The sequence below is a fragment of the Python bivittatus genome, unplaced genomic scaffold (genome assembly GCF_059951505.1).
Source record: "Python bivittatus isolate LINGU-HERP-01145 unplaced genomic scaffold, Pbiv_v1 ctg000020_np1212, whole genome shotgun sequence".
NCBI classification, from domain to species: domain Eukaryota; kingdom Metazoa; phylum Chordata; class Lepidosauria; order Squamata; family Pythonidae; genus Python; species Python bivittatus.
Genome location: NW_028277030.1, coordinates 110,572,887 through 110,598,021, shown reverse-complemented (window position 1 = coordinate 110,598,021; position 25,135 = coordinate 110,572,887). Strand labels below are relative to the sequence as shown.

General features: G+C 35.6%; 1 protein-coding gene across 3 annotated transcripts in view; it reads right to left on the bottom strand.

Moving 5' to 3' along the window:
- Nucleotides 1-25,135, bottom strand: part of GPATCH2 (G-patch domain containing 2) — a 115,665-nt gene that overhangs the window by 23,501 nt on the left and 67,029 nt on the right. For all 3 annotated transcript variants that reach the window (XM_007423310.4, XM_088146578.1, XM_088146579.1), the window contains exons 6-8: nt 18,536-18,603; nt 17,008-17,047; nt 14,666-14,736 (exon numbers count right to left, since the gene is read on the bottom strand). In XM_007423310.4, coding sequence (XP_007423372.1) covers nt 14,666-14,736; nt 17,008-17,047; nt 18,536-18,603 — 179 coding nt within the window. The remainder of the gene's footprint in view (nt 1-14,665; nt 14,737-17,007; nt 17,048-18,535; nt 18,604-25,135) is intronic.

The following is a 25,135-nucleotide window of genomic DNA, read 5'->3' as shown; positions in this document are numbered from 1 at the left end:
CATCTGTGCATCCACCTTGCTGATGGTGTTGCACAATGCTGCTGCCAGATGCTTGGCAGATAGCAGAGTTCCTTAAGGACTGGAGGCCATTCCTGAAATTTCTCTTTTTGGAAGAGAGTTAGGAGACTTGGAAGATTGATGTCAGCCTTGTGCGGTAAACCAGATAGGAATCACAACCAGATGAGCTAATTCTACTTTATTGTAAAGCTACATTGACAGAATCTTACAAGTCTGAAAGTACGATTCTTTCCCCCGGCTTCTTTAAAGCCCAAGAAACTAGGGAAGGTCTCTTCTGAGCCTCTTGCCCCGCCTGCTATACTGTCTCTTAGCTGACCATTCCCATGGCAGCATCTCTTTGCCCAGTCTCTCAAGGTCTTTCCCACATACCATTACATTTTATGATATAAATAATTGTTTTTTAAGGATAAGACTATGAATACTACCCAAAATACTTAGCTTTTAATAGAGGTTAGATACTATGATCATCTTTGAGAGTAAACCCCACCTCCCCTCAGAGAGAAGCAAATGCCTGTGAGCAGGAAATGAGGAAATACAATCATAACTGTAACCTCTTTAAATAATTTATTTATATTGTTTTAATGATATGTTATTTTTCCTAGTTATCTTATATAAGCTTCTCTCAAAGCCTTCTTTACTTTTTGAAAAAAAGACATTTACTTTTTGAAAAAAAGAATTTAAGCAAAATAAGCCCACGATAAAACTAAATTAATATTTACCAAAAATATTAATGTCTTGCCTAATTATACATTTTAAATACCTTCAATGGGACCTGGGAAAACAAAGTGTCACTCAACAATGCCTGTATGTTCCTTAGCATGGAACTGTAGCCTTGAAGATTAAAAAGAGCTAATTCCCCTGATTCCGCTCTATTTATCCAGAGATAGCTGCAAGCTATCACTTATAAACAGTGTTCTGGCAGGGAGCTCAGGATACTAGATGGCAGGGCTAGAGAACTTGTTAAGACCACCTTGCCTGAAAACCTGGCTGTTGACATGCTGGTGACAGGGACTCGAGCAAGTTGTGTCAAAGGGAATAATTCTAAAGGAAAGACAACAGAAACTTGTCGCCTCTTTGTACACATTTACAAACAGGGCTTTCCAGAGTATTAAGCCTAGTTAAAGCTGCCCCTTGGATAGAGTGTTCTGAACAGCCTCAGACAAGCTCAGAAGACAAACAGATGTGACTATGGTCCCTGGCATTTGGCAAGAACACTCATTGTCACAAAGAAGGATATAAGGCTCGACAGGGCATCAGCTGCACAACGGTGAAGCAGGCCTGCAAGTATTATGGTGGCAAAAGAATTGTGGCAAAGGGGAAAACCCGGCTGGAAAAGCCAGACTAGTGTGAACTTACACGAGTAGGCCAAACATACTGTATACTACTTATTCTCATGTCTTCTGACATTAAGCAAAATAGCAAACAGAAGACTGGGGAAAAATATTCTCATTTAAATATTTAAAGGGTTTTTAAAAAATATAATATGCAATGTTTGCTTTCCTTATGTGATAAATGACAAGAATAGGTGGAATAACATGAAATTCTGAGACACAGAACAGACAGCAGGAAAAAATTATGATACTGAAAATGTATTAACAGCTATGGCTACATATATGCTATTTGATGCCAACACAACTGCTTTCTTTCCTTTTGAATAGATACTTATGATTTAATTTCATACTCTATTACATTGTATAGCAAATATTTCTTGTAACTTGCCCAAACCATTTTTACCAGCCACTGTACTCAAAACTGAAAGACAGAATATGGTTGCTGTTTTAATTTTTTAGAGTCTCCTAAACTATATATGACATTAGAATGTTATTAACACTACATGCATCTTTTAATAATTATGAACTGTAACTGTTATAGTTGATTAATGAGGACTGAAACTATAACAAGCAGGTTAGTTTGACCCATTCCACTTTGGTTAGTCTGACCCATTCCAGGTTGCATTAGAAGAGAAGCTTCCATATATACCAATGTAAACAGCGCCTTTAAAGCGGTGAGTTTCTTAAAACTGAAAACTTTAGAAAGGTTATCTAAGTCTGGGAAAAGCATTATATGCTAAATTCTTACAAAGCTCACAAAGTAGCCTGTAAAGTCCCACATTTGATGATTATGTGCCATCAAGTGGTTTTCAACTCCTAGCGACCACAGAGATAGATTTTCTCTATGACAATCTATCCCTAACCTGTTCTTTCATGTCTCCCAACTTTGACATAATTTTGCAAGTGGGGTTTTTTACTGTAACACAACAGGATAATGGATAGCATGCACAAAACTGGTGTTTTTCAAACTTGGCAACTTTAAGATGTGTGGACTTCAATTCCCAGAATTCCCCAGCCAGCAATACTGTTCTTCATTACAGTGGAGATGCGATAATCTTGGAAAGAGAGTATTATAATTTTTGTTCTGTTGTCATTCTGCTGGCAATTATGCGGTGGTAGGGAATTCTGGAAGATATTATCCAATACATCTGGAGTGGTAAAGATCAGAGAAGACTGGTATATTGCATTTTGCACTGTACAGGTATAGTTGCATAAAGAGCACTCTGATAAACTGAGAAACAAAAAGGACAAGTTTCAAAAATGGAAAGAGGGGCATATAATAAGTAGGCTTTCAGCAAACCGCCTGAATCAGTAAGGATGGGATCAGAAAGACCAAGGCTCAGAATGAACTGAGGCTTGCAACGAAGCAAAAAAAGTACCCTCCCCCCTGCCCAAAAAAGGTTTCTTTGAATATGTGTAGTACAAGAGAAAAATTAAGGAAATGGTTGATCTGCTGGTCAAGAGGATGGCAAGATGGTGACAAACAATGGGGAGGAGGTCAAACTGTTCAATTCCTATTTTGCATCTATCTTTTTACAAAAAGAAAAAGTGATCCAACCTGTTAGAAGGTGCATCATGGGATGCAGAACAGAAATGCAGGAAAAAATAGACAAGAAAGTGGTGAGAGAACATCCCAGTGTTGCTAAAGGAATTGGCAGATGAGATCTCAGAAATAATAACTGTAATCTTTGAGAACACTTGGCTACAGGGGAAGTTCCAGAACATCAGAGAAGAGCTAATGTTGTCCTAATCTTTAAAAAGGGGGGAAAAGTAGACCCAGGAAACTACAGATCAATCAACTAGGCATCAATATCTATGGATTGTGAAGTAATTTCCTGACTGTGAGACCTATTAAGCAGTTGGATAGCCAAATGCTGGAGTTATGGGTGCTCCATCACTATGAACAAAGGTTGGCCAGTAATTTGTCTGGGATGGTCTCAGAATTCCTGTCCTGGACAGGGAATGGGATTAGGAGACCTTCAAAGTCCCTTCCAACCCATGATTCTAATAAATGAGAAATACATTAGTACAAATACTAATGGAGACATACCTTCTGGAACTACTGATGATTGATATGAATGTATAAAATTAAGATTTTAAATTTGAAAATGAAGAAATTTATTTTTATTTCCTATAACAATCCAGCTAAAGAACTAAGGAGTACAAGTGATACTAGATCTAATATTTCATTTTGCTTCAATAAATTAGGCTACCTTCCATTGTATATATTATAATTCTAAATGTTTCTACTTCCAAGAACATTCCATCAAAACTAAGGGATTTTGTTCCCTAAAAAAAGTGTTGAGGATAATAGTGTTTTTCTATATAATCATACCTAAGGTTAACATTCTACTTTTTCTATATTTAATCTAAAAAAAAACTCATTAGAAAAAAAGGCAAAAAGAATTCTTTGCTATGAATTCTTAAACATTCCAATTAGATAGAGACTATTTTTTTTAAAAAAGCATCTGCGGCATATTATCCTGGTTCATAATTCTTAAAAGAACCAGAAGCCTTTTTATCTTATGGCATCCGGACTCTCTGCTGGAATTTAAATTCAGGGGGAAAAAACGTTGGTAGAAGCAGCAATGAAAATAGTGTTTATCTTATTCACACACAAAAACTGTATGAATAGCACTTCTGAACAACTGATTCAGAAAGGACTGTATTGCAGTGCATTGCATCTTAATTTCTTTTTCTTGTATTTTTTTTTTCAGGAAGCAAACTGATTTCACTTCATACTTGGTTTTACTTTGTTGTTACCAAGAGTTTCACGTAATTAAAATCATGAAATTCTCTGAAAACAGGAACAAAATCCTGGCACACTATCAATGCCTTCCTGCAGATGGCTCTAGAACCTTTTGATTTTTTTCTTCCTTTTCTCTGTTGCTGGATCATAGCCTTGATAAGAGTTAGTATCAGAGATAATCTTGAAAAGATAAAAGTGCTAGACTTTTCTTCATCCCCAAAATGACAAAAAAGCATTTTTGCTTAAGAAGGATTTTATTTTGCTGTATGAGATGACAAATAGAACACAAAATGATCTCTTCATGTATTTTCATTTACTATAAGCTATAAAACTGAAGCCTTAATTAATCAAATAATTAAGTTTAGATAGATTTTTGTAGGATCACACTGCAAATATATTAAATATTCAGGTATCCTCTATTGTATCTCCACAATTGTCCACCCAAAGGGCATGCACACATGCAGCTACATGGAAAATGTATACTGATTAATTTTCTGGGCTGCCTCGGCTATCTAACAGGCAGGGCATCAAGACATTAAAGAACAAACCAATGTGTATAAGTGCATAGGTAATGCTTAATCTTGATTTCAAGGGGGATAAAGATGGCATATTACTCTGCAACTTAAATTTAATACATTTAGCAAATATGTTAACAAGTCCTAAATATTATATTATGTAGAATTAAAAATACATGTTGTTTGTGAAACAAATCTCCTTATCTGTATAAACTGCAGCTTGCATTAAGAATATTTATGCAATTTATTAATGGCAAATTCTTAAGTCCTCATGAAACAAAATAACGTTCACCAACAAGGCATATTATTACCTGACCATTCACTCCGTTTTTTTGATCCTGTACTTCTGTTTGTTGTTTTTTTAGATTCCTGAATTTAACATGGGTGATATGCATAAAATACTGCAGTGTTTAAACATGTGTTTTCTGTGTTCTAGCCAGTTCTTCTCAATTCCACTGGTTTCTACCTAAGAACAGGGACACAGTATTTTGTGAGGACTAAGTCTACTAAGCCTTCATTGAGGAAGTTAATACTCTTTCTCAGGAGCTCCATTTTGGTTAAACAAGTATAAAAACTAAGCACTTTAGTTTTCTCATAATATTTATCATATTTCTATTCTGTGAAACAAAGCAGAACATACATAAAAGGAAGTATATAATGTTGGCTGCCAGGGCCCAGGAGGAGAGCCTTCTCTGCCATTGCCACCGCTCTTTGGAATATTCTACCCCCAGAGATGCGGCAGGCCTGTACCCTCCTGCCTTCTGGAAAAGATTAAAAACCTGGCTCTCCATCTTGCGTGGGGTGATAACAATCTTACCCAATCCTGGGGATGACTGGTGCCTTGACGATGCTTCCTCAGTGACTGCCAATTATTCTGGGATCTATTTATTCTATTTATATCTATTTATTATCTATTTATTAATAATATATTGTAATTTTAATTGATTTTAACTGCTTTGTAAACCACCCAGAGTTATTTCAATGAGAGAGGCGGTGACAAATTTGATAAATAAATAAATAAATAAATAAATAAATAAATAAATAAATATGAACTCACATTTGTTTGGTTCATGGAAAAGGGTGCTTTTATCTTCTATGATAGGATATCAGCTTTCCTTTCTCATGACAAATCTATACTCCATGAAGAATTCTGTATGTGATAGAATTTTGACAAAGCTGACAACCTGGCAACTACCATATCATCTCCTGGATATCAAAGGAAACCACTGGATCCAGGAAAACCACAAGCTGCATATCATTTCCTGGGAGAGACTAATTCTAATGAGAAAAATTTGTAAAAACCTTCCTTGGAGAGGCAGAATTCTTAAATAACATTTTCTCTGACTTGAATAATTATATTAGATTACATAATGGAAATGAGATACAGAGTTACAGAGCTGTGTGCCATCTGCATATTGAAGATACTTTAGCTCAAATCTCTGGTTGATGATTCTTATAGGTGTTAAAGCTGTGGAAAGTAGTAACAAAAGACAAAAGGCCATCCACAAAAGGTAGTTTTCCAAGAACATGTTCTGGGATTAACCTTACAGGAATGGAATTGCCAAGAATACTCTGTCACTAACTCATCCCTTCCAGGTACTATGACAGATGGTACTGAATATAAATGTATGTATGGCAAACACTTCTACCAGAAGAAATGTGACATGGTTCTTAGGTACAGCTCCTTAGGATTTACTCTGCTCAGAACTCAGATGGTAAGATTTTTATTAACTGTAAATGTAAACATGAAGAAGTTGTTGGGAAGGCACTAGACAGCCTTGGCTACCAGGAGAAGAAATTTCTTCCAGAAGTTTTATTTTAAAAAGAAGCACCCAAAATGCATTGCTTGAAGATTGACAGATTCTTTAAATAATTCAACTGAATTCCAAGAATGATATGGCCAAGCAAAAATCCTTAGTATCTTTACACAGAACGTCTGGGGACAGATGTGGTCCTTGGTCACCAAAAGTGTGGTCCTTAAAGCTGTAAGGAGACCTCCCCAATTTTCACCCAGCTGGTAATGATCAGGTCAGTTACCTGAAAGAAATAATGTCACTGGTGTCCCAACTGATAATGGCCAGCAGCCTGCAGTAGGTTGCTGTGGCGAAGCTGTATATTTCTCTTAGTGATTCATGAGAGAGAGAGAAAAAAAAAAAAAGCAGGAAGGAGGAGGTGTAGATGGGAAAGAGAGAGGTGTATCTACAGTAAAGGGTGCATACGCATGTGACCCAGCAATATGTACGGCCCTCAGAGCTGAAAAAAGTTGTCCACTCCATAGCTTTGTATTTCTCCTTGCCCCCTCTCTTCTTTTCTGGTGAGGCTATGAGAATTGTGGAAACATCTTGGTATGCAGCCTGTCATGTAATCTGAGCCAGCAAGCTGAAGATAAGGGTCTGAACTTGCCCTCTTTCAGGGAAAAAGCCTCTTTCAGGCTCCTTCATGCACCTTACCATAAAGTGAAACAGGAGAGGAGAATGCATAAGTCCAATGCTCATTGTGGCTTGTGTACATTAACACTAAACAATACAGACAATTGATTCTAGATTTTAAGTACTCTGGGTTTCAAAACCAACTAAACTTTCCAACCTCTAACTTGTAAATTGGATTTTAAAAAGCGCTATGTTTTATTGATACTTAATACATTCTGTGAAACTGAATGTTATCCTCTTTAATACAGATCCTACAAAATGTGTGCATATCTTATTATCTGTTGCTCTTTCTTTTCAAGGTAGTAATCTGGTTTTAAATTGTGGTTTAAAACATTCATAATAGGTTTTAAAATGCAATTTAAAAGTCAGCTACTATCTTGAAAAGAAAGAAAGGTAACAGATTACAGGATATATATATTTTCCTTCTGCCACATGGTAGTTTCACCTAATTAGATTATCTTAATCAAGAATAATGTGAAAAAACACAAAACAAAAGAAAAAAAATCAAGAAGTTATAAAACCATGAGAGCAGTGAAGCTTTGTTATTTGCAGGTGGAAAAAAGGAAATTACAACAGTTAGAAACAGAGGTAGTTGATATAGAAGACATTCTTTGAAATGCAACATTGTCTAGTTATATTATTCTATAATTTCAAAATTACTGATGCAAAAATAGATTGTCTTCCATAGGTTATATGTGTGCAGCCCATATGATGATATACTGTGCCCTTCTACTGCCATTCACATAATGGATTTTTGTTCACAGTTCTGTTCACCAAAACGGCTTGAACTGAAAGGTAGAAAATACACAATTTATTTGAAGGCTACAACTAGACTGCAGCTTTCTGAATTCCTCTTAGAAACTGTGATACCAAACTAGAAATGTGGAAAGTTCTTATGGGAATTGCAGGTATTCCCATAAAATTTCCAGGGAATTTTCCCTGGGAATCCCCTGACCCTTTTACAATGATCATTTCCAATAATATCAAGGTCATTCTTAGGTAAGTTCCTCCTCAGCAATGTTAAAAAAAAAACAGTATGTCTGTATTTCAATGGTCCAATCAGAATTTGAAGACCTTGAAATAACTGTCTGGAAATACCTAATCACTCTGTTTCATAGACCAAACTTTTTGGTTGTAATAGGAATGATTCCTTGGTAGCTTTTCACTGAGAACCTCCCACTTTTTTTTTTTTTTTTTTGGTAATATGTTGCAACCTATAGAGTTAAATGCTAGTGCAAGACGGGGCTAGTTATATTATGAAGAGAAATATCTCCCTGGAATTAATACTGTAGTATTCAGGATAGGCCACCTACAAGGCTTTTCCTGTGGGCCATCTAGACAGCATAAACCTTGGGCTCATTTCTTAATTTTCTGAGAATTGTCATATATTTGATAAACATGGAGAACATTTACAAACTGGGGCAACTGCTTCTTAAAAAAAAAAGGTATTCCCCCCCGCCCCCCCCCCCAGGTTGACATTACATGTCTTACTTCTTTGACTGTTCAGTCAAATCAGGTGACAGGAATATCATGCATTTTTCATAACAAAATGTAGCACATTATTATCTAACAAGTTTAGCTTAGAATGGTAGTTGCACTCCAAATACTGTATCTAGAGATGTTATTTTTACATGTGTTATCTTGGCAAACTGTACAGAAATTTCTACCACAAAGAAGGTAGAAGATGGAAAGCATATGAAATTCCTTATTCAGACTGCATGCCTACTTAGTACAGAATGACATAGACTACTTCCTTAACTTTATAGATTTTATAGAAACCTTAAGGTCTCACATCAGCAGCTTCAAGTAACCTCTGAATAATATGTTGAAGCATACAAATAGTAATTACCTCCTACTAAAAGAAATACTTTAAGAAAGTTTTATTTCTCAGAAATGTGCAGTTATTTTGAATGTAACATATTACTCAATTTTATGCCAGAAAAAGAAACAAAACTGTAAAGAGATTTCTGAATACATTCTTCTCAATTATTTAAAAAAATAACACTGCAGAAGCACTTCCATATAAAAGAATTCCTCTTCAATCACAAAGTTGGATAAATAATTTGTGTTCATCTTGTAAGAGTTTATCTTATTATTGTGCTTTTAAATATGTAGGGTGGAATCCAGAAAGAGTAACAGTTGAGTTCTTTGTTAAAAAACTGTAAGCTGTCTGTTATTATATTGCAAAGGAGATATTAAGACACAGAAAACAGTAAAATTCTCTGTAACCAAAATATTTCCTTCTACACAGCTTTAGAAATGAAATGCGTTCTTGCTATGAGGTAGAAAACAAGTCTTACAGCCTTTAGATCCTTAAGAGGTACAGTAAGGATAAAATCCTCCTTAGAGGTACTGTGGGATACAAATGTACATTTGCAAAGGAGTTACCAAGCAATTTCTAATTGTGTTTTGATTTTCCCTACCAGCCCCTACAAGAAACATGTAGAATAATTTGCCCCTTATTAAAAAACATTGTTGTTTCTAAAACAAATGCATTTGAAAATAGATGTGGATGTTATGGTTATGTGGAACAGAGCAAGTGTAATCAGAATTCTACACTGGATTTAGCTATTGGCTTGCCTAGTTATGAAGTCTTTCCTCAGGCTTAGTTAGAACAATGACATCATCAGCATAATGCACACTGAAACATCTGCTTTCACACTGTTCAGAGTGCTATTGTATTAACCAAGAAGAGCTATGACCATTCCTCTTTATATACTTAAATATTAGATGTGATAGAAGAATTCAATCCTGACATACTCCTTTCATTTTATTCCACCATATTAAGATTAGGGCATTAATGCCAATACATTTGCTTTACAAAGAACAGTAACAAATGTGACCGTGAGTGGAAAAAAACAAAACAAACCCTTTTCTTTTGCTAGTAGACTTGCTTGTCTTGCATGCATGGTACACTAACACCTCCTAGCTGTTCCAAGCCTTATTCAAACTCTGAGCCTGTTGTAGAGTCACCTGCAGTAAGCAGGTTGCAATTTTTTTTTAAGAAAGAAAACCTGCCAGAAAATGAAGTCCAATTGTAGAGTTATTCTTAATGCACTCCATCACTGTGCCTCTAGAGACTCATGAACTTTATACCAACCAAAAAAGATTTTTAAATATCTGTATTAGAGTCTTGCTGTCCTCAGAAAGGATAATGCAGTGTTTTTTTTTCTTGCTTCTAATTAGTAATTTAAGCATATGTTCAGCATTTAACTCTAAATGTTTGCCTTTTCCCCAAGCTCTAAGACAGCTGTCCAAGATGTGAATGCCTGAAAGCATTTAAATATCAACATCTGCTGAATTATGTTAATGGAATGTAATATAATTGGGCATGAGCTGGAATTGATCAGAAGTATATAACTAAGACCAAGGCAAATCTAAACCAATATTTCATCTTACAAACAAGTCACAGGTAACAAAAATCTGATGTTAATCAACTAACATGATCAGAGTACAATATCCAGAATACCAAGGCTCAAAAATCTATGAAAATATCGAGGAAAAGCATTTAAAACAGAACCAAAGATAAATAATTTTTGCAGAAATGTCCTACTACAGTGGCATAGGACTTCATTTTTTAAATTAAATTCTAATGAAAATGAAAGATTATTCTGTGCTAAGGAACACTTCTGTGTTAAGGAACAATGCATAAAAGAGACAAATAGCTTAAACAAAGTCATTTCTACTTGTGAAGTACAATTCCCTTGAAAATTCTAAAACCGGGTGCTACTATATCACTCCCCTCTCTCCACATTAGAAAGTTTATGTCATCAAATCTATACATATTCCTGTTGAAGCTTTGTTAGTCAAATCATATTATCCTTCCTCCTCCTCACAGTCATTTCTGTCTCTTTTGAAAAGTTTTTATTAGATAATATTAGAACTAATTATAACAAAGCTTATAGCAAAATAGTTGAGATAGTAATTGTACCTATGAGTTAAATCTGAAAAAGGCTTGATTAAAAATAGTATTAACAGGCTTGATAGGATTTTTCCAATTCATGCTGTCAACTAATCATTTTATATCAATGATCAGCCTACCTCCTCAAAACTGCTCTGCAGCAAATATAGGTTTTATACAAAAGTCTGCAGGATGGATGAAAAGGAACGAAATATTCTACTGTATGCAACAGAAGATAGCAAGATAGCAATTTATCTTGTTACAAGTTCCTGCAGAGTTCTTATTTAGGATTTTAAAATCCTGAAACAACCTATTTAGTTATAGGGAATCAATCTGGATTCCTCCTCCTCCTCCTCCTCCTCCTCCTCATTTTTTATTTTGATCAAAGACCAGCATAAAAAGTAGAAATGATCAAACAACAGCACCATTAAGAAAACCTCATTTTTGATGCTTTCTATGTATGGGCATATGTGTCTAACATGCTGTTATGAATACTAAAACGACCTAAAACCTGAACTAAGAATGACCTAAAAAGCAAGAATAAAATTATGGTATTGTTTAAACATTACATACAACATATCCTGAACCATTACTGAAGCAGGAGTTTGAAAAAATCACACTCCATTAATATCACTAAAATTCTAAATGTAGAGCTGTTAGATATAGCTTAAGAAGGAATTGGTACGTTTCTTCATATCCGTCACCGGATATCTCTATTTCAGTCAACAAATGACAGCAGTCAGAGCTTATCAGCTACCGTCTAATTTTAATAGCAGTATGGCAGAATTTGGCAACCTCCAAAGAATTGGGATCTGGCTGGTCCAAGAAGAGGGTTTGCATATAGAAGAAGCCCCTATGCCCAGGGCATTTTGCTCTATGAGGGTAAATGGGAGGAGCTCTGGAATCCTAGTAAAACCTGCAACATAATAAAACATGAGCAGTAAATTCTAGGGTACCTGGGCCACAAGGATATAGTTGGGCAGTGAAAGGTATTTTTAGAACAATGGATGGCAGAACATCAAACCAAGCTAATGTTAAACCCCTTCTCAGCTTGGAAACTGTGATCGAATTTAAGTATCCTGCAAGACTGAGAGTGGGAGATTGGATACTTAAGAAAACAGCTTTGGGTAGTTGAGACTGATCTAATTATCTGATTGAATATTTGCTGTACAGTTTGCTGATGATATGTAACAAACTGCTTGGGCAATAATTAGTTGGTAAGTCTCTTTGCCTCTTTTTGTAAATTGGAATTATTACTGCTGTGCCCCAATATTTCAGTACCATTGCAATCCAATTAGTAAAAGAAAACAGGGAGACTGGGGCCAGAGTCCACCTTTCCAGATTGTTACAGATATTTTCTGCTGTTCAATAATCATCACCTAGGGCCTTTCTTGGTTTAAACTGGTTAACTAAATTTTTAATTTTGGAGGTTGATACTGGTGGCTCTTGGCAAAGCAAATTGGCATTCAAATCAATTTGGATTGGTTTCTCATTGTCCATTAAGGGAACTAAAATGTGCCTCCCAAATCTCAGCTGGGATTATAAAAGTGGGACAAGGTGGTTGATTGATTGATTGATTGATTTAATTTGTCCCCTGCCCATCTCCCCCCAATGGGGGACTCTGGGCGGCTCACAACATGTTAAAACAATAAATAAATATACAATTAAAACCTATAACAATAGGTTTATTGGTTGTGCATGTAAAATTGCCAAAACTAAATTGAATTTCAGTCCTGGGCTGCTATTATCAACTACTGCCAGGAAGTTCTAACTGCTTCCCTTTTCTTCCTGCAAAGCAGTTGTTTGTATTGTCTTTTCTGTAATAATAGATAGCCAATAAACCATGCCTGCAGATCTTCCTTTTATTTATTAAAAAGTCAAATAAGGGCTTTCTTAGCTTCCAGGCAATCTAAATCAAACCAGTGCTTTGATGAAATATCTGGTTGCTAGTCTTTGGGGCCAAGTCAATCTGGACTGATTTACTCTGTCCCGCACGCAACTATTCCTTATGTTTAATCATATCAGGTTGCAGAAGAGAAGATAAAAGGGGCAGGATTTTCTTCTGAGGTTTCAGTGTGATGGTACCCTATCCTCTCTTTTTCCCTCTCCATTAATAGCCCGACTGGCCATCTCCCCTTTTAGAACTTGCTTGGGGGGTTTGCCTGCTCCTTTCAAAGTCTGCTAATTTCCCAATTGGCTGTCCACTACTTGTCTACATTTCACTCTATTTTTGCTGGATTTTTCAGTCCAGAGAGCTTGAAATTATTCTGCCATTGGATTGACCTTTCAATGGGCAGGGTAAATATAAAAATGGTACATTGCTTTTTAAAAATTCAAGTGATAGCCTCTATTTTGTATTCCCATTGTATATACAGTATTCCAGTCTTTGATGCTGTCTTTATCTGCCACAAAACCCATATTAAACTATGATACTTCTGGTTATGAAATGCTAAGAGTAATGTACCATTTTACTAACCACATCCATTCACAGCTGTTGAAAAATGTAGTAATTGATGGTTTCACTTATTTTGGGCAAAAATGCAATGTAATGAAAAATTTCTTATCTGAGGTAAATTAAAACTCTTTCCCAAAGAACAGATGACGTGGAAGAAAAAAGGGAGCAGGGTGCACTGGCATATTTTGCTTCTAGAAGATCAAATAAAGATCACTTTAATTCTATCTGTTACATCTGTGTAACAAAAATATAGTCACCTGGATTATCAGGAGAAAATGAACAACCTTTCATTTTAAAAGAGTTTTCCACAAACTTAATGGGAAAAAATGTATTACAACCAGAATAGAAGTTTTTGTTCTGATCTCCTTTCAATCCCAATTTTATTTTTCAGTACCTTATGATTACAGAATATCAAAATAAAAGATAATATAAATATACAAATATAACTGACTCCAGATATGAAAATAATCTGAAGCTCAACAAAGCTGTATATGTTAAAAAGAAAATAAGTAAATATGAGATACGAGATATGTTTAAATAAATAATCCCCCCCCCATAGATTATTTATTTTAATTCTACATTTTCCTCCAGTATCACTCAACCTGCCGATTGGAACAGTTTTCAGATCCTCCAGAGGATCAATTTTTTGGAAAAAAAAATCAACTGTGTTATTTTAGTAATGGATTCACTGGCCATGAAATCCGTGTCTTAATATTTCTATCAACCCTTTGATTTACACTGTAACTCTCATTTCTAATATTGTGAACAAAATAAAGGTAGTAGGTTGTACTTGTAATGCTTGTGAAAAATACGTGATAAACAGAGGAATTGCTATTTAATTCAGGGCAGAACAAGTCTCATTTTAAAGACAGGTGTGGTGCTTACAGATGGCTGGATTGCTGTCCCAGTTGCCCCCCCCCCCCAAAAAAAGCACAATAATAAATGGAATATAAGCATTACTGTCTCTAAATATGCGTATGGAGATAAATAGATAGCAGACCAACCGACAGACACAGATACAAAAAAGAAACAAGTATTTGATACTTATTTACTTTATATGTATTAACTTGCCTCTCTGAATCATGGATCACAAAGATTATATTCAGTGTTATCTGTGCCTCCCTCTTAAGCAGTCAGAAGCAGAGAAGAGCTGGGCCAGATGAAGTGATTCCATCTCACTGTATGATCAGCAGTTCAGTTAGGTAAAATATTAGCTTGTGATTTAATTGTAATGTAAACTATAGACTGCATTGCATGGTAAACTTACCTGCTGGCTGTTTTCACTGAACTGTTCTTCTTGTGTCCTCTTTCTGATCGGTTATCTCGTAATAGTTGAAGCTACATAAAGCATTCAGAATATATATGAAAAACAAAGTTTGCATGTTTAGAAGTACATACCGTATATCTTAGGCTTTATTATGCTTTTGTGCTTTCTTTAATGAGACTAATAATCTTACAAGTCCACAGTTGGCAATACACCAAAACCTTAATACCAGTTTTTATTTTATTTCCATGTAACTATGACCATGTTGACAAAGTACTAAGTTACCCATTCCCACAGTAGTTTCCACCTACTCTGCTGCTGTAAGCAGATATCCCAGCAACCTTTGTGCAGGGCAATATTTCCTTGCAAATTGTAACAAAAACTTTTCATTGTCTGATTGAAGTTAAAACTAACATATTTGAAATGCGAAGTACTAATCCTTTCCCTAGTCCTTTTATTTCTCAAAAGAAGCTCCCACTTCCCGAGAGTAGAGGGTGAAAAGCAGAGCAAAAGAGACACTGTTGCAGAAATGGCTCCACTATGCGATCACTTCTTCACCCCACATTGCTTTTCCTTAGAATTAATTATGGCTTTACCGTGAGCTACCAATTCCTGCATTCTTCAATTCAACAGAATTTTGGCTAACCTAAAAATGACTTGAATGTGGCATTCTCACGTTCCTTTGCTAACAGCAGGAATGGCTAAATTAAACAGGATTTGCTAAGTTACCATGTTGTAACAATCAAGACTATTTAGAATTGCTCTTAATTTTATATTTCACATATGGCAGCATGTTTGCAATGTGAGATAATTCTCCTAGAGTAAAATACTATTTTTTTAAAAAAAATCTGCATTTAAATAATAAAGTTGTATATTATGAGTGCACAACTATGGGCACAGCTATGTTTACTCACTATCAGAAAGACGAGTCTCAAAATATTATTTTAAGGAAGAAGAATTGGGAAAGAAGAATTGGGAAGAGTCAATTGGGAAAGGGAATTATTGCAAACATTTAATTGTAGTCTTTATTAACTGTTTTCTTAAAAAAATAAACAGAATTTCAGATTGTAAAAGCAATTAACAAGAAAACGATGGCAGCTCCAAAAGAGTAACAAAAGAGATGTTCAGAAAGATATAACATGATTTCCAGAGAATGAAATAATGTGAACAGTGGGTTTGGACAGAGGCTTTGATCACTTTGTACAACATCTCTCTGAATGGTTCAGAGAGACCTACTAATTATTCCTATCACATTTTCCACAGCTGCTGCATCTTGATCAATATTTTCATATAGTTATCTATTCACCATGACTCAAAGTTTCCAGGTCAATCATTGCCAGTTCAGACTGTATGAGTCTGCATAGATGAAGCTTGGATTCTTTGCTTCAATGTGCATCACTTTATATTTACATACACTAAACTGAAATTTACATTTTGTTGCCCTCTCACTCAGTACAGAGAAAGATTTTTGGAACTCTTTTCAGTCCAGATCAATGGAAGGAATGAGCTACAGTTAGGATTAATGACAGTAGCAATGCACAGAAGAATGGTGACAGGTAGCTCCTGCTGCAGATAGTAATTAGTCTTAAAACATATTTGCAAAATTATTGTCCACTATTATTTTAGTTTTCTGATTGTTTTGAGAGGTAGTCTATAATAATTTTAAATCTACAACTGTGGAAACAAAATCTTTTTAATATAGTTATGAAAACTACTTTATAAATTCTACTCTGTGTTTCAGCTGTGGAACACTATGATCAGAAAAGATTCCTTTATCGTCCCTGAAACACCCCTGCCACTCCTTTTCCTATCTATTCCATGTTAACAGTTTCATTCATTATCAGTTTAGAGACTTGAAGCCTCTTTATAGTGACTTGGTAATATATGTGTTACCATGCATACTGTAACAGTCTGAAATTAAACTGAATTTTCTACAGGCCTCTTTTTAGTATGACTGTACAAGACTCTGAACACAGGGAGAATTCTCAATGTGTAAAAGTTGAGGTGGAGCTGATAGATCTGGAGATAATACACATGGCTCTGTTTCCCCTGCATTTTTCTTTGAATTATTTCTCAAGGGAGCACATATCCACTTGCGCACTTGATTGAAACATTCTTTGAGTAAAAGGAACTGCTGATAATTGCCAGCTCTACTCTGCCATACCCATGAGGCTTTCATAATGAGCTATTTGCTGCTAAATATCTTCAGTCAGTCATTTTCAATACAAAATCAGGAGATTTTGCTCCTTCTTTTACAAACTGGTGTCCCTATTGCTCCAGACAAGTGACAGTTAAATTCCTTCAAATATATAAAATAAAATGTTCTTGATCAAAGTGGTTCTTACCTGGCTATGTTCCTTTCTAGCCGCAGGGCTAAACCAATGGCTATGGGAAGAAAAAAAAAAAAAGGGTTAGTAACATAGCTAACTGAAGCATGAGCTGTCATATGACCAGCCTGTGCGTGCTCTTGGGTATTTTATTGTCCACCAGAAAAAAGTAGCCTTTGGCTATGATTTATTTAAATAGGATATTTTACAGAACTCTCAAGGTCTGTAACAGTTTTCATAGCAATGTATCTCATTCCTCAGGTTACTACTATTTAAGCAAGTGAATATACATTAAATAGTGCCATGCCATTCTGCAATTCTTTATATAATACATCTGATAAACTTTTCTCTGTGTTTGTACTACAGAAATGAAAATTCAACCACTGCAAGTGGAAAAACCTTACAGAAATGTTGTTGACTAATAGAAACATATTTATTAATTATTAGCATTTTGGATTTAAGACTTTTGCATACATATATACACATCATTTACAGAGTATTCCTACAAAAATTTAATCAGAATTAAAGCCACAGTTTTCAGTGATATTCAGGACCAATTCATGTATACAGAATTGCATCCTCAGTGTTTCTTAAATACAACCCAGTGCGGCATCATGGCTACTTTTTGTATTATAGAAAGTCAAGTGAACTTTGAGAACCACACCACTGTTGAAAACTGACAAGTATCTGACATTTTCCCCTTCCCAGTTCAATGAGTTACTGCAACTTGAGGCAATCATAGCTTTAGCAAGAGGAGAGAAAAAATCATTAAACACACTTTGGTATCACTAGTTGCTCTTTTTATTTGCTACAGGTTTCAGTGACCTAAAAGATGCCAAAGTATTGTATTATCATCAATACCAAATCAACATACATATCAAGTTTTATTTAATTGTTATACTTGGAAATTTTGCATTTCATTTCCCTCTGATATTTATTTCAGGGGATTCTAACACTTGGAACACTTATGCCACAATCGATTTGTTAGTTTTACATGTGCCACAAAATTCTTTGTTAAATGTTTCAAAGCAGCTTGTGCACTTCTCTCAACCACTGTCCTTCTATCCCAATGCAAAAGCAAAGAAATAATACAAATACAAATACAATACAAAATACTTTAATGACCAAGTATAAAATCTATACAAGGAATTTCTCTTCGGTGACGAACAGCAAGATCAACAGTGCATTTGGATAGCAACAGAAAAATAATAAACAATAACACTACACAGTAAAATATCTTTTTCAAAGGGAGAAGTCACTGTCCAGCACATAGCGAGTCATGTAGTTCTGGAGAGACACAAGTGAGATAAGATACTGTGCTTCCTAGGATGGAGAAAACAAAAATATATGCACACAAGGAATTGAGCCATTTTAAACTTAACACATATAGTACCTTTCTCCAAAAGATATTGGAAAGGACAGCATTTGCATATGGCCAGAATTCTATGATTTGACTGAACAATTAGGATGAAATTCAGCTTATAATTAAAACTGGGAGAAATGCAAAGTAAATTAAAAGAATGAAAAAAATAATATGGACACTTACTCATGGTGATGGAATTCCTGAGATAAAAGCACAGCTTTTTTGTTACTGCATGAACCTGTAGTATTAATCTAAAAAAAAGCACAAATAAGTATTGTTAGTGGTGCATGGGGATTTAAAAGCATTTAAAGCATGAAAACTATTTTGAAATACTGAGATATTAGTACAGATGCTGATTGTGAAACACCAGTTTTGTACGCCAAGCTTCTCTAAACAATTAGATATCCTGAGCAGACCCCAGTCCATAGTATATTCCAGCAAGGCTGCTCCAATCTGAACTCTATTTTTATATTATTTTGAGGAAGTTATCAGAATTATCAAATATGTCCTGCAACAGACATGAAAAGGATGGGCAGAAAATACTGTATTGTATAGCAGTAATGGAAACAGAAAACCACAAGGGTTATTTATAATTAAGCTTTTTCTGCTACCCAGGACTTCAGAATGAAGAGAGCACATAGTGGCTTTTAGAGATGCACTACGCAATTCATAACCATCAATTAACCTTTCATAGCTTAGTTTATATTATTTTAAAAGTAAGGAGATCTAGGGGCAAGTAAGGATATGAAATTACAATGCACCCCAATGACACTAAAAAAATAGTCAATAAAATCCTTGTGCAATTTCAATTTTTAATAGCTTCACTTCTATGTAAGATATAAACAATCTGTAAAATGCAACAGAGAAGGGATTTATTCAAGATTTAAATAAAATGGATATGGGATAAAATGTAGGATAACAAATATGATCAGTGGTTTAGGTCAAACACATGCTTAGAAAATGTAAAAATTGTGACAAAAAGTCAGCAAACTTCTCATGGCAATCTAATGACACATTTAGCAAACTTCCCGTACCAAACTATACACAAAGCTTGGTAACAAAATGAGCCCCTTTCTCTATGTGAAGACAGGAAGGATGTGCTTGGAGACAAGAGAAGAGGTCTGAAGAAGGCAGCAATGGGGTGGGAGTTCTCCATGCCTGATGCAGAGAGTTGTAATTGCCTCACCTACAGTTTTCTGTAATGTCTGCCTACCCACCAGGGCCAGCAGATAATTGGATTCTGGACTGGGTATAAACAAGAACAACCTCTAATATTTTCAATACCCAGAATCACAAAGGGTACAATTTGTCACTTTTTGATGCGGAAACATTTATGTGGTCTAGTGTCTAAGTTCCTGGCATAGAACATAGGCATCCGGGCATAACACAACAATATGTTTATTTTTTTTTAAAAGATGAGTAATTGCTGATACTTTCTGAAATGTTAAATTCCACTGAACAAGAAGGAAGAAAATATAAAGATATTTCTGGACAGGTTTGAAATATTAATGATACAAAAATCAGAGTAACTAATATGAATGACTGTTCATAACATTAACGATTTGACAGTTATTTTAACATTGCAGGTAAACATTTGGCATAGCTCGAGTTGCATCCTGCATTAAACTCAAAATGAGGTTTTCATGCTATTCCAGTGGGTATCCCTGGAATATAGTAATCCATTTTCTACACTGTGGCTATAAGAAAAGCCGACTGTGCCTATGTCATGCTTTGTTAGAGGTTCATGATCACATTATCTCATGGTGGACCTGACACTTTTATTCAGTTTACAGTATGTTCTGTGTACAGGCAACTTATTTCCTTTGCCAGGGCTGCTGACAACCTTTTCCACACTATATTAATCTTGTTTACTGACTTTATCTTGGTACAAATATCAGAAAACTGAACTTTTTATCTCATGGAGAAAATAAACAATGTGTTGACAGAAGCAGAAGCTATTTTCTGAACTAAAAATGGTTGTTTACCTCTAGCCATACTTATGGAAAAATGTTTCTAAGTTCAAACTACATAATCCATAATTTAATAAATGTGGAAATTCCATGGAAAGTCATTTAGATACATTGGAAAGGATAAGGAGAATATGAACAGCAAACAAAACACAATTTGCAGATAATGTACACAAAACAAAAGCATGTTTTATGCAGTCAGCGACTGAATGGTGTTCAAATTTCTTCCACATACCAAAAATATTTTAGGGTAGGGAGGGAGAAGCTTTTCCTTTGCTTGTATTTACTCCTAACAGTTCTGTTCTAGTTGGGAAGTCAGAAAAGATTCAGTGCAGTCTTTCTCCTGTCAAAAATGTAAGAACTATATTGCACTGTTATTCTAGATGCTACCAGCAGTTGTAAAAACAGGGTGGTGGTGGTGGATTTATGGATTTGTGGGTGGAGAACCCATATATGATATTATTTGGAAGTAAACTGCAGTTTCAAATGTGTCAGCTCCAGGTCAGAGCACTCTGGCAAATTTAGATGTCTGGGCAAAATTACATGGCTGATTTCAAAATAAGCTGGAAATTTTTAAATGAATCATTCTTGAAAATGTCCTCTTGGAATTTTAAAAATATGCAGAATAATTTTACATATAAAATGCAAATGTACACACGTATTTACACAAACCTAGAAAGATGCCATACAGAAAGAATATGAAAGCTGTGGTTAAACAATTCTGTTCAATTTATTCAGTTAGAGTAAAAAAACAGGCTGTGAAGAACAAAAACAGAAAGTTAGAAAGATGTTGGCAGGCTCAGACAAGGTAATTGTACTATGTTTAGAGTGAGTATATACAGACATAAAGAAGGAAAAATATATTGCCAAATCAGTGTCCAGCTTTATGTAGCACGCAGTGAGTGGCCTCTACTGGCTGACCAAGGGCTACATAAGTCACCTTGTCATCTATTATTATGATAGCACTTTCAGAATAGCTGAAGAGAAATACCTTTGTATGAGGCTTGTTTCATTTATCACCCTACAAAGTTTATTCATTTCAAGAAAGGCTATTGATGTGCTGTATGTAATCTCTTTCTGTAATACTAAGGCATGAACAAGATCATTTATGCAGAAGTATAAAGAGGAAATGTAAGGCACATTATGTATTTTTTTTTCAAAGAAGAGACATGTAAATACAAATTAGCACTGATGGTAAAGCAGGGAGATGGCAGTCAATTATTCAACTTTTGTTTTCTTAGGTGTTGCTATTACACTTACAAAGCAAGCAAGCTCAGGAAACAACTTGGATCTAATCTTCTATATATCTAGTCTTACCATTTCTTACTTTTAATAATTGCAATAAACAATCAAGCAGTGATAAACTTTTGGGCTGAATCCCTGCTTGACTGACACTGCTGTGAAAGCCTACAGCAGTATATTGCAATAAAAAATATTGAACTAAAAATGGAGAACAAAATTCCCATCTACGTTAGATATTATGGAGTATTACTGTGTGTTTTTTGCACTTAGAGGAAGTCCTATGTACAAAAACAAAAACAAGAAAAGAAAAAAGAAAACCCCCAATCCAAGTCCTATGATCTGTACAGGACAATACCACTCAAACAAAACTGCCTACGGACATTTTATTTCAGGACAGAATATACAGGTAGTCCTCACACTTCTCCTGCCCTGTTGTGCTCACCTTCGCTTCAACTCCCCCCACCCGCCTATCTCCTCCCCATCTCTGCCCTTTTGGGTGCCCTGCAGAGCAGCATTTCTTGGAGGTGGTGGCAGCACTGGGGCTGAATTAGAGGCCTGGGGCCTTCAGCAGCCGCTACTGCCCCCAGGCCTCTACTTCAGTCCCAGTGCAGCCAGCACCGCTGCTGAGGAGTGCCGCCTCAAGCCCTGTGCCACAGCCAGCCACCCCAGTGCCACAGAACAAAGCCCCAGCTACTCCACTGCCCTGCGCTCTGCAGACCCTGCTATGCTCAGGTAACCTTCACTTTTTCCTCCTACTGCTGATGAGGTGCAGCTGGCCTGCCTTATAGGAGACTACTGCTGGATGTGCCAGCCCTTCTTCCTGAGACTGCTTGTGCTGTTCTCCAAATCACACGCACGGTTCTCCAAATCACACACTCCATTTTCACACTGCTCAGAAAACCTTTGGAAAGTTTCTGAGGTCTTCCAAGGCATCGTGAGAATGGGGCGTGCCTGCCATTCTCCAATTGCACAATCTCCACCACCTCTAATTCAGCCCCAGTGCTGCCACCATTGCCAAGGAATGCTGCTGTGCAGGGCACCCAAAAGGGCAGAGATGGGGGAGAAGATAGGTGGGTGGGGGGAGATGAAGCACCCCTGAGGTCCTAAGTGTGGGCGGGCTGCCAAGCACCCAAATTTTGATCACATGACTGCAGGAGTGCTACATCGGCCATAACTTCAGGTGCCAGTTGTAAATCCCTTCGTTCAGAGCCATCGTAACTTCAAATGGTTGCTGAACAAATGGTTGTAAGTCAAGGACTACCTGTAATGAATGACTCAGTCTTATTGGATTAATACAGTGAGCTGTAATTTTGGAAACACTTGGAATCAGGTAGAGTTGATGCCAACATAAAATAACTCCAGGCCACCATTAATTGACCAACACCAAGTTAATCTGTGTTCTAAACACTGCTTTTCTAAATGGCCAGTGTTTTACCTTACAGGCATTTTATCTTTAATAACATTGCTATGGCATTCCCTTTTTGCATTTCATTTCTACTTACTATTACTTACTGTTTAACCCACTCTGCCCACACAACCCTGTATTATGCCTGTCAACTAAGAATAATACTCCATTGCATTTGATGAAATAGGCTATAGTCCACAGAATCTTAAAATTCACATACACATGTCAGCCTTTAAGGTGTTGCAAGATTTTTTGTTAATATTTACTGAAAGATCTAATCAATAAGATATTTTAGCAAATAAATGATTATTTAGGGGTCACACTCCTGATTACACAGATGGGGGTTCAGCCAGTTTTTATATGAATGCACCACTGTGAAAAATCTATCAATTTTGCCCTGATGTTTAAAACTTAAAGATTCCTATATGGAAGATACACCTGCAATACAATATTGTCTCATATAGTGATTCTACTTCTAAACAAATATTCTTTGAATATCTTTACTTTTAATGGAAATTAGCTTTAAGTAAGCATTGTCAAGACTGAAGGTTTGCTCTCTTGTTCACTATGGGATTATGCACTTGATTCTACCATTCCCTTAATTGCACCCTATTAGGGAGAATGTTGTCAGACCTAAATGACTAATGATGCCAAAAGGTGACTGTAGTTGTAAGAAATATTATTTTGCAGACATATAGCATGGTATTCTGGGATATTTCTGGCCTTATTTTAGAGTTCTACTTTGCTTCAGAATTCAGTCCCATTATCTTGACTGCTCAAAATTGTTCACAGGGTTATCTAGCTGACATATAAGATAACCTTCCATCTCACTAGACACCACTGGGATATGACATGCTGACCCACAGTAATCCTTGATTATTAGCATGAAATATATACCACACAAAAAGAGAGCTCTAGGTAAGGGATTGCTTATAAAAAGCTTTCTATCGCGAGTATTTTTTTTGAAAAAAAAAGATTTCAGACATACAAAAATAAATTTATTAGAGGATTTAGAAACATTAAATAATGCTGAATGTTTACCATCTGATTTTAACAATGTTACATGGGAAGCAAATCAAACAAATTTCACTGGAATCTATTTAAAAATAAGTTTGCTATAGATGAAGCCTTATATAGTTAACAGGGATCATTTTGGGGGAAAAAGTTTAAGACTAAACAGAAAGGGTCCCCAATAATTTTTGAATTATTAATTCTATTTAATTCAAAGATAGTTTACAATTATGAATTATATTTAATCTTGTGAAAAGTTTATGAACATACATGAGGAAAGCCTTCTAACACTTCTTAATAATGTATAAAAGCCCTCAAATTAAGTTCTAAAGGAGAATTATACTATTGCCTTTTAATTTAAAAAAAAAAAGTCAAAAAGCTTCACACTAGTCCATGCTGTGACAGGTTGATTTCATTATTTTATGAAAAGGGCTAGATTGCTTAACCATTCTGTAACGACTGTCACCTGAGAAAAAATAAGTTGCTCTTAAATGAAAGTAACCCAATCAAATAGTTACTCACCAACACTGTTCGGTAATCTTTATATAACTTGATACAACACTTTTGCTTCGTCCCTAACCACTTTCTGAAGTACTACCATTGTTCACTAAAGGCCAAGGACCTCCTTTTGCAAGAAAAAAGGGACCATATTCTTAACATCTTAACTCTGAGTTGCTGCTAAGTTTGGGAGAATTATATATTCATTGCCATAATATTATTTTTCTTTATCTAAATGAAATCATGCCTGCTACCATTATGCTTTCACAGATTTAAGAAAACATTCAAGTTATGAATGAGAAGAGGATCATTCACCAATAGCTAGCAGTTATATTTTGGCAGTAGCTTTGTATTTAAAATATAGTTCAATGAAGATAAATGTAGCCTCTTCTTTGTATATCATATTAAGGACATCATTTTCTGTTCCATGTACAGGGCCTATTCTTTCTCTGCTGGATAGTTTCCTGCCAGTTCAAAATGGTTCTTTAATGGAATTTACTTAAACATGACTTTAATATAATGTCCAAAGCTCATTGTTCATGATGTCACTACTTAGGAAACTCGATCAATAGTGTTTTCACAATCACTGAAAGATAGCTGAAGGCTCAGAACAAGGGTACAAAATGGGCAGTCCCTCAACATCCCTTTTGTGGTCCTCGA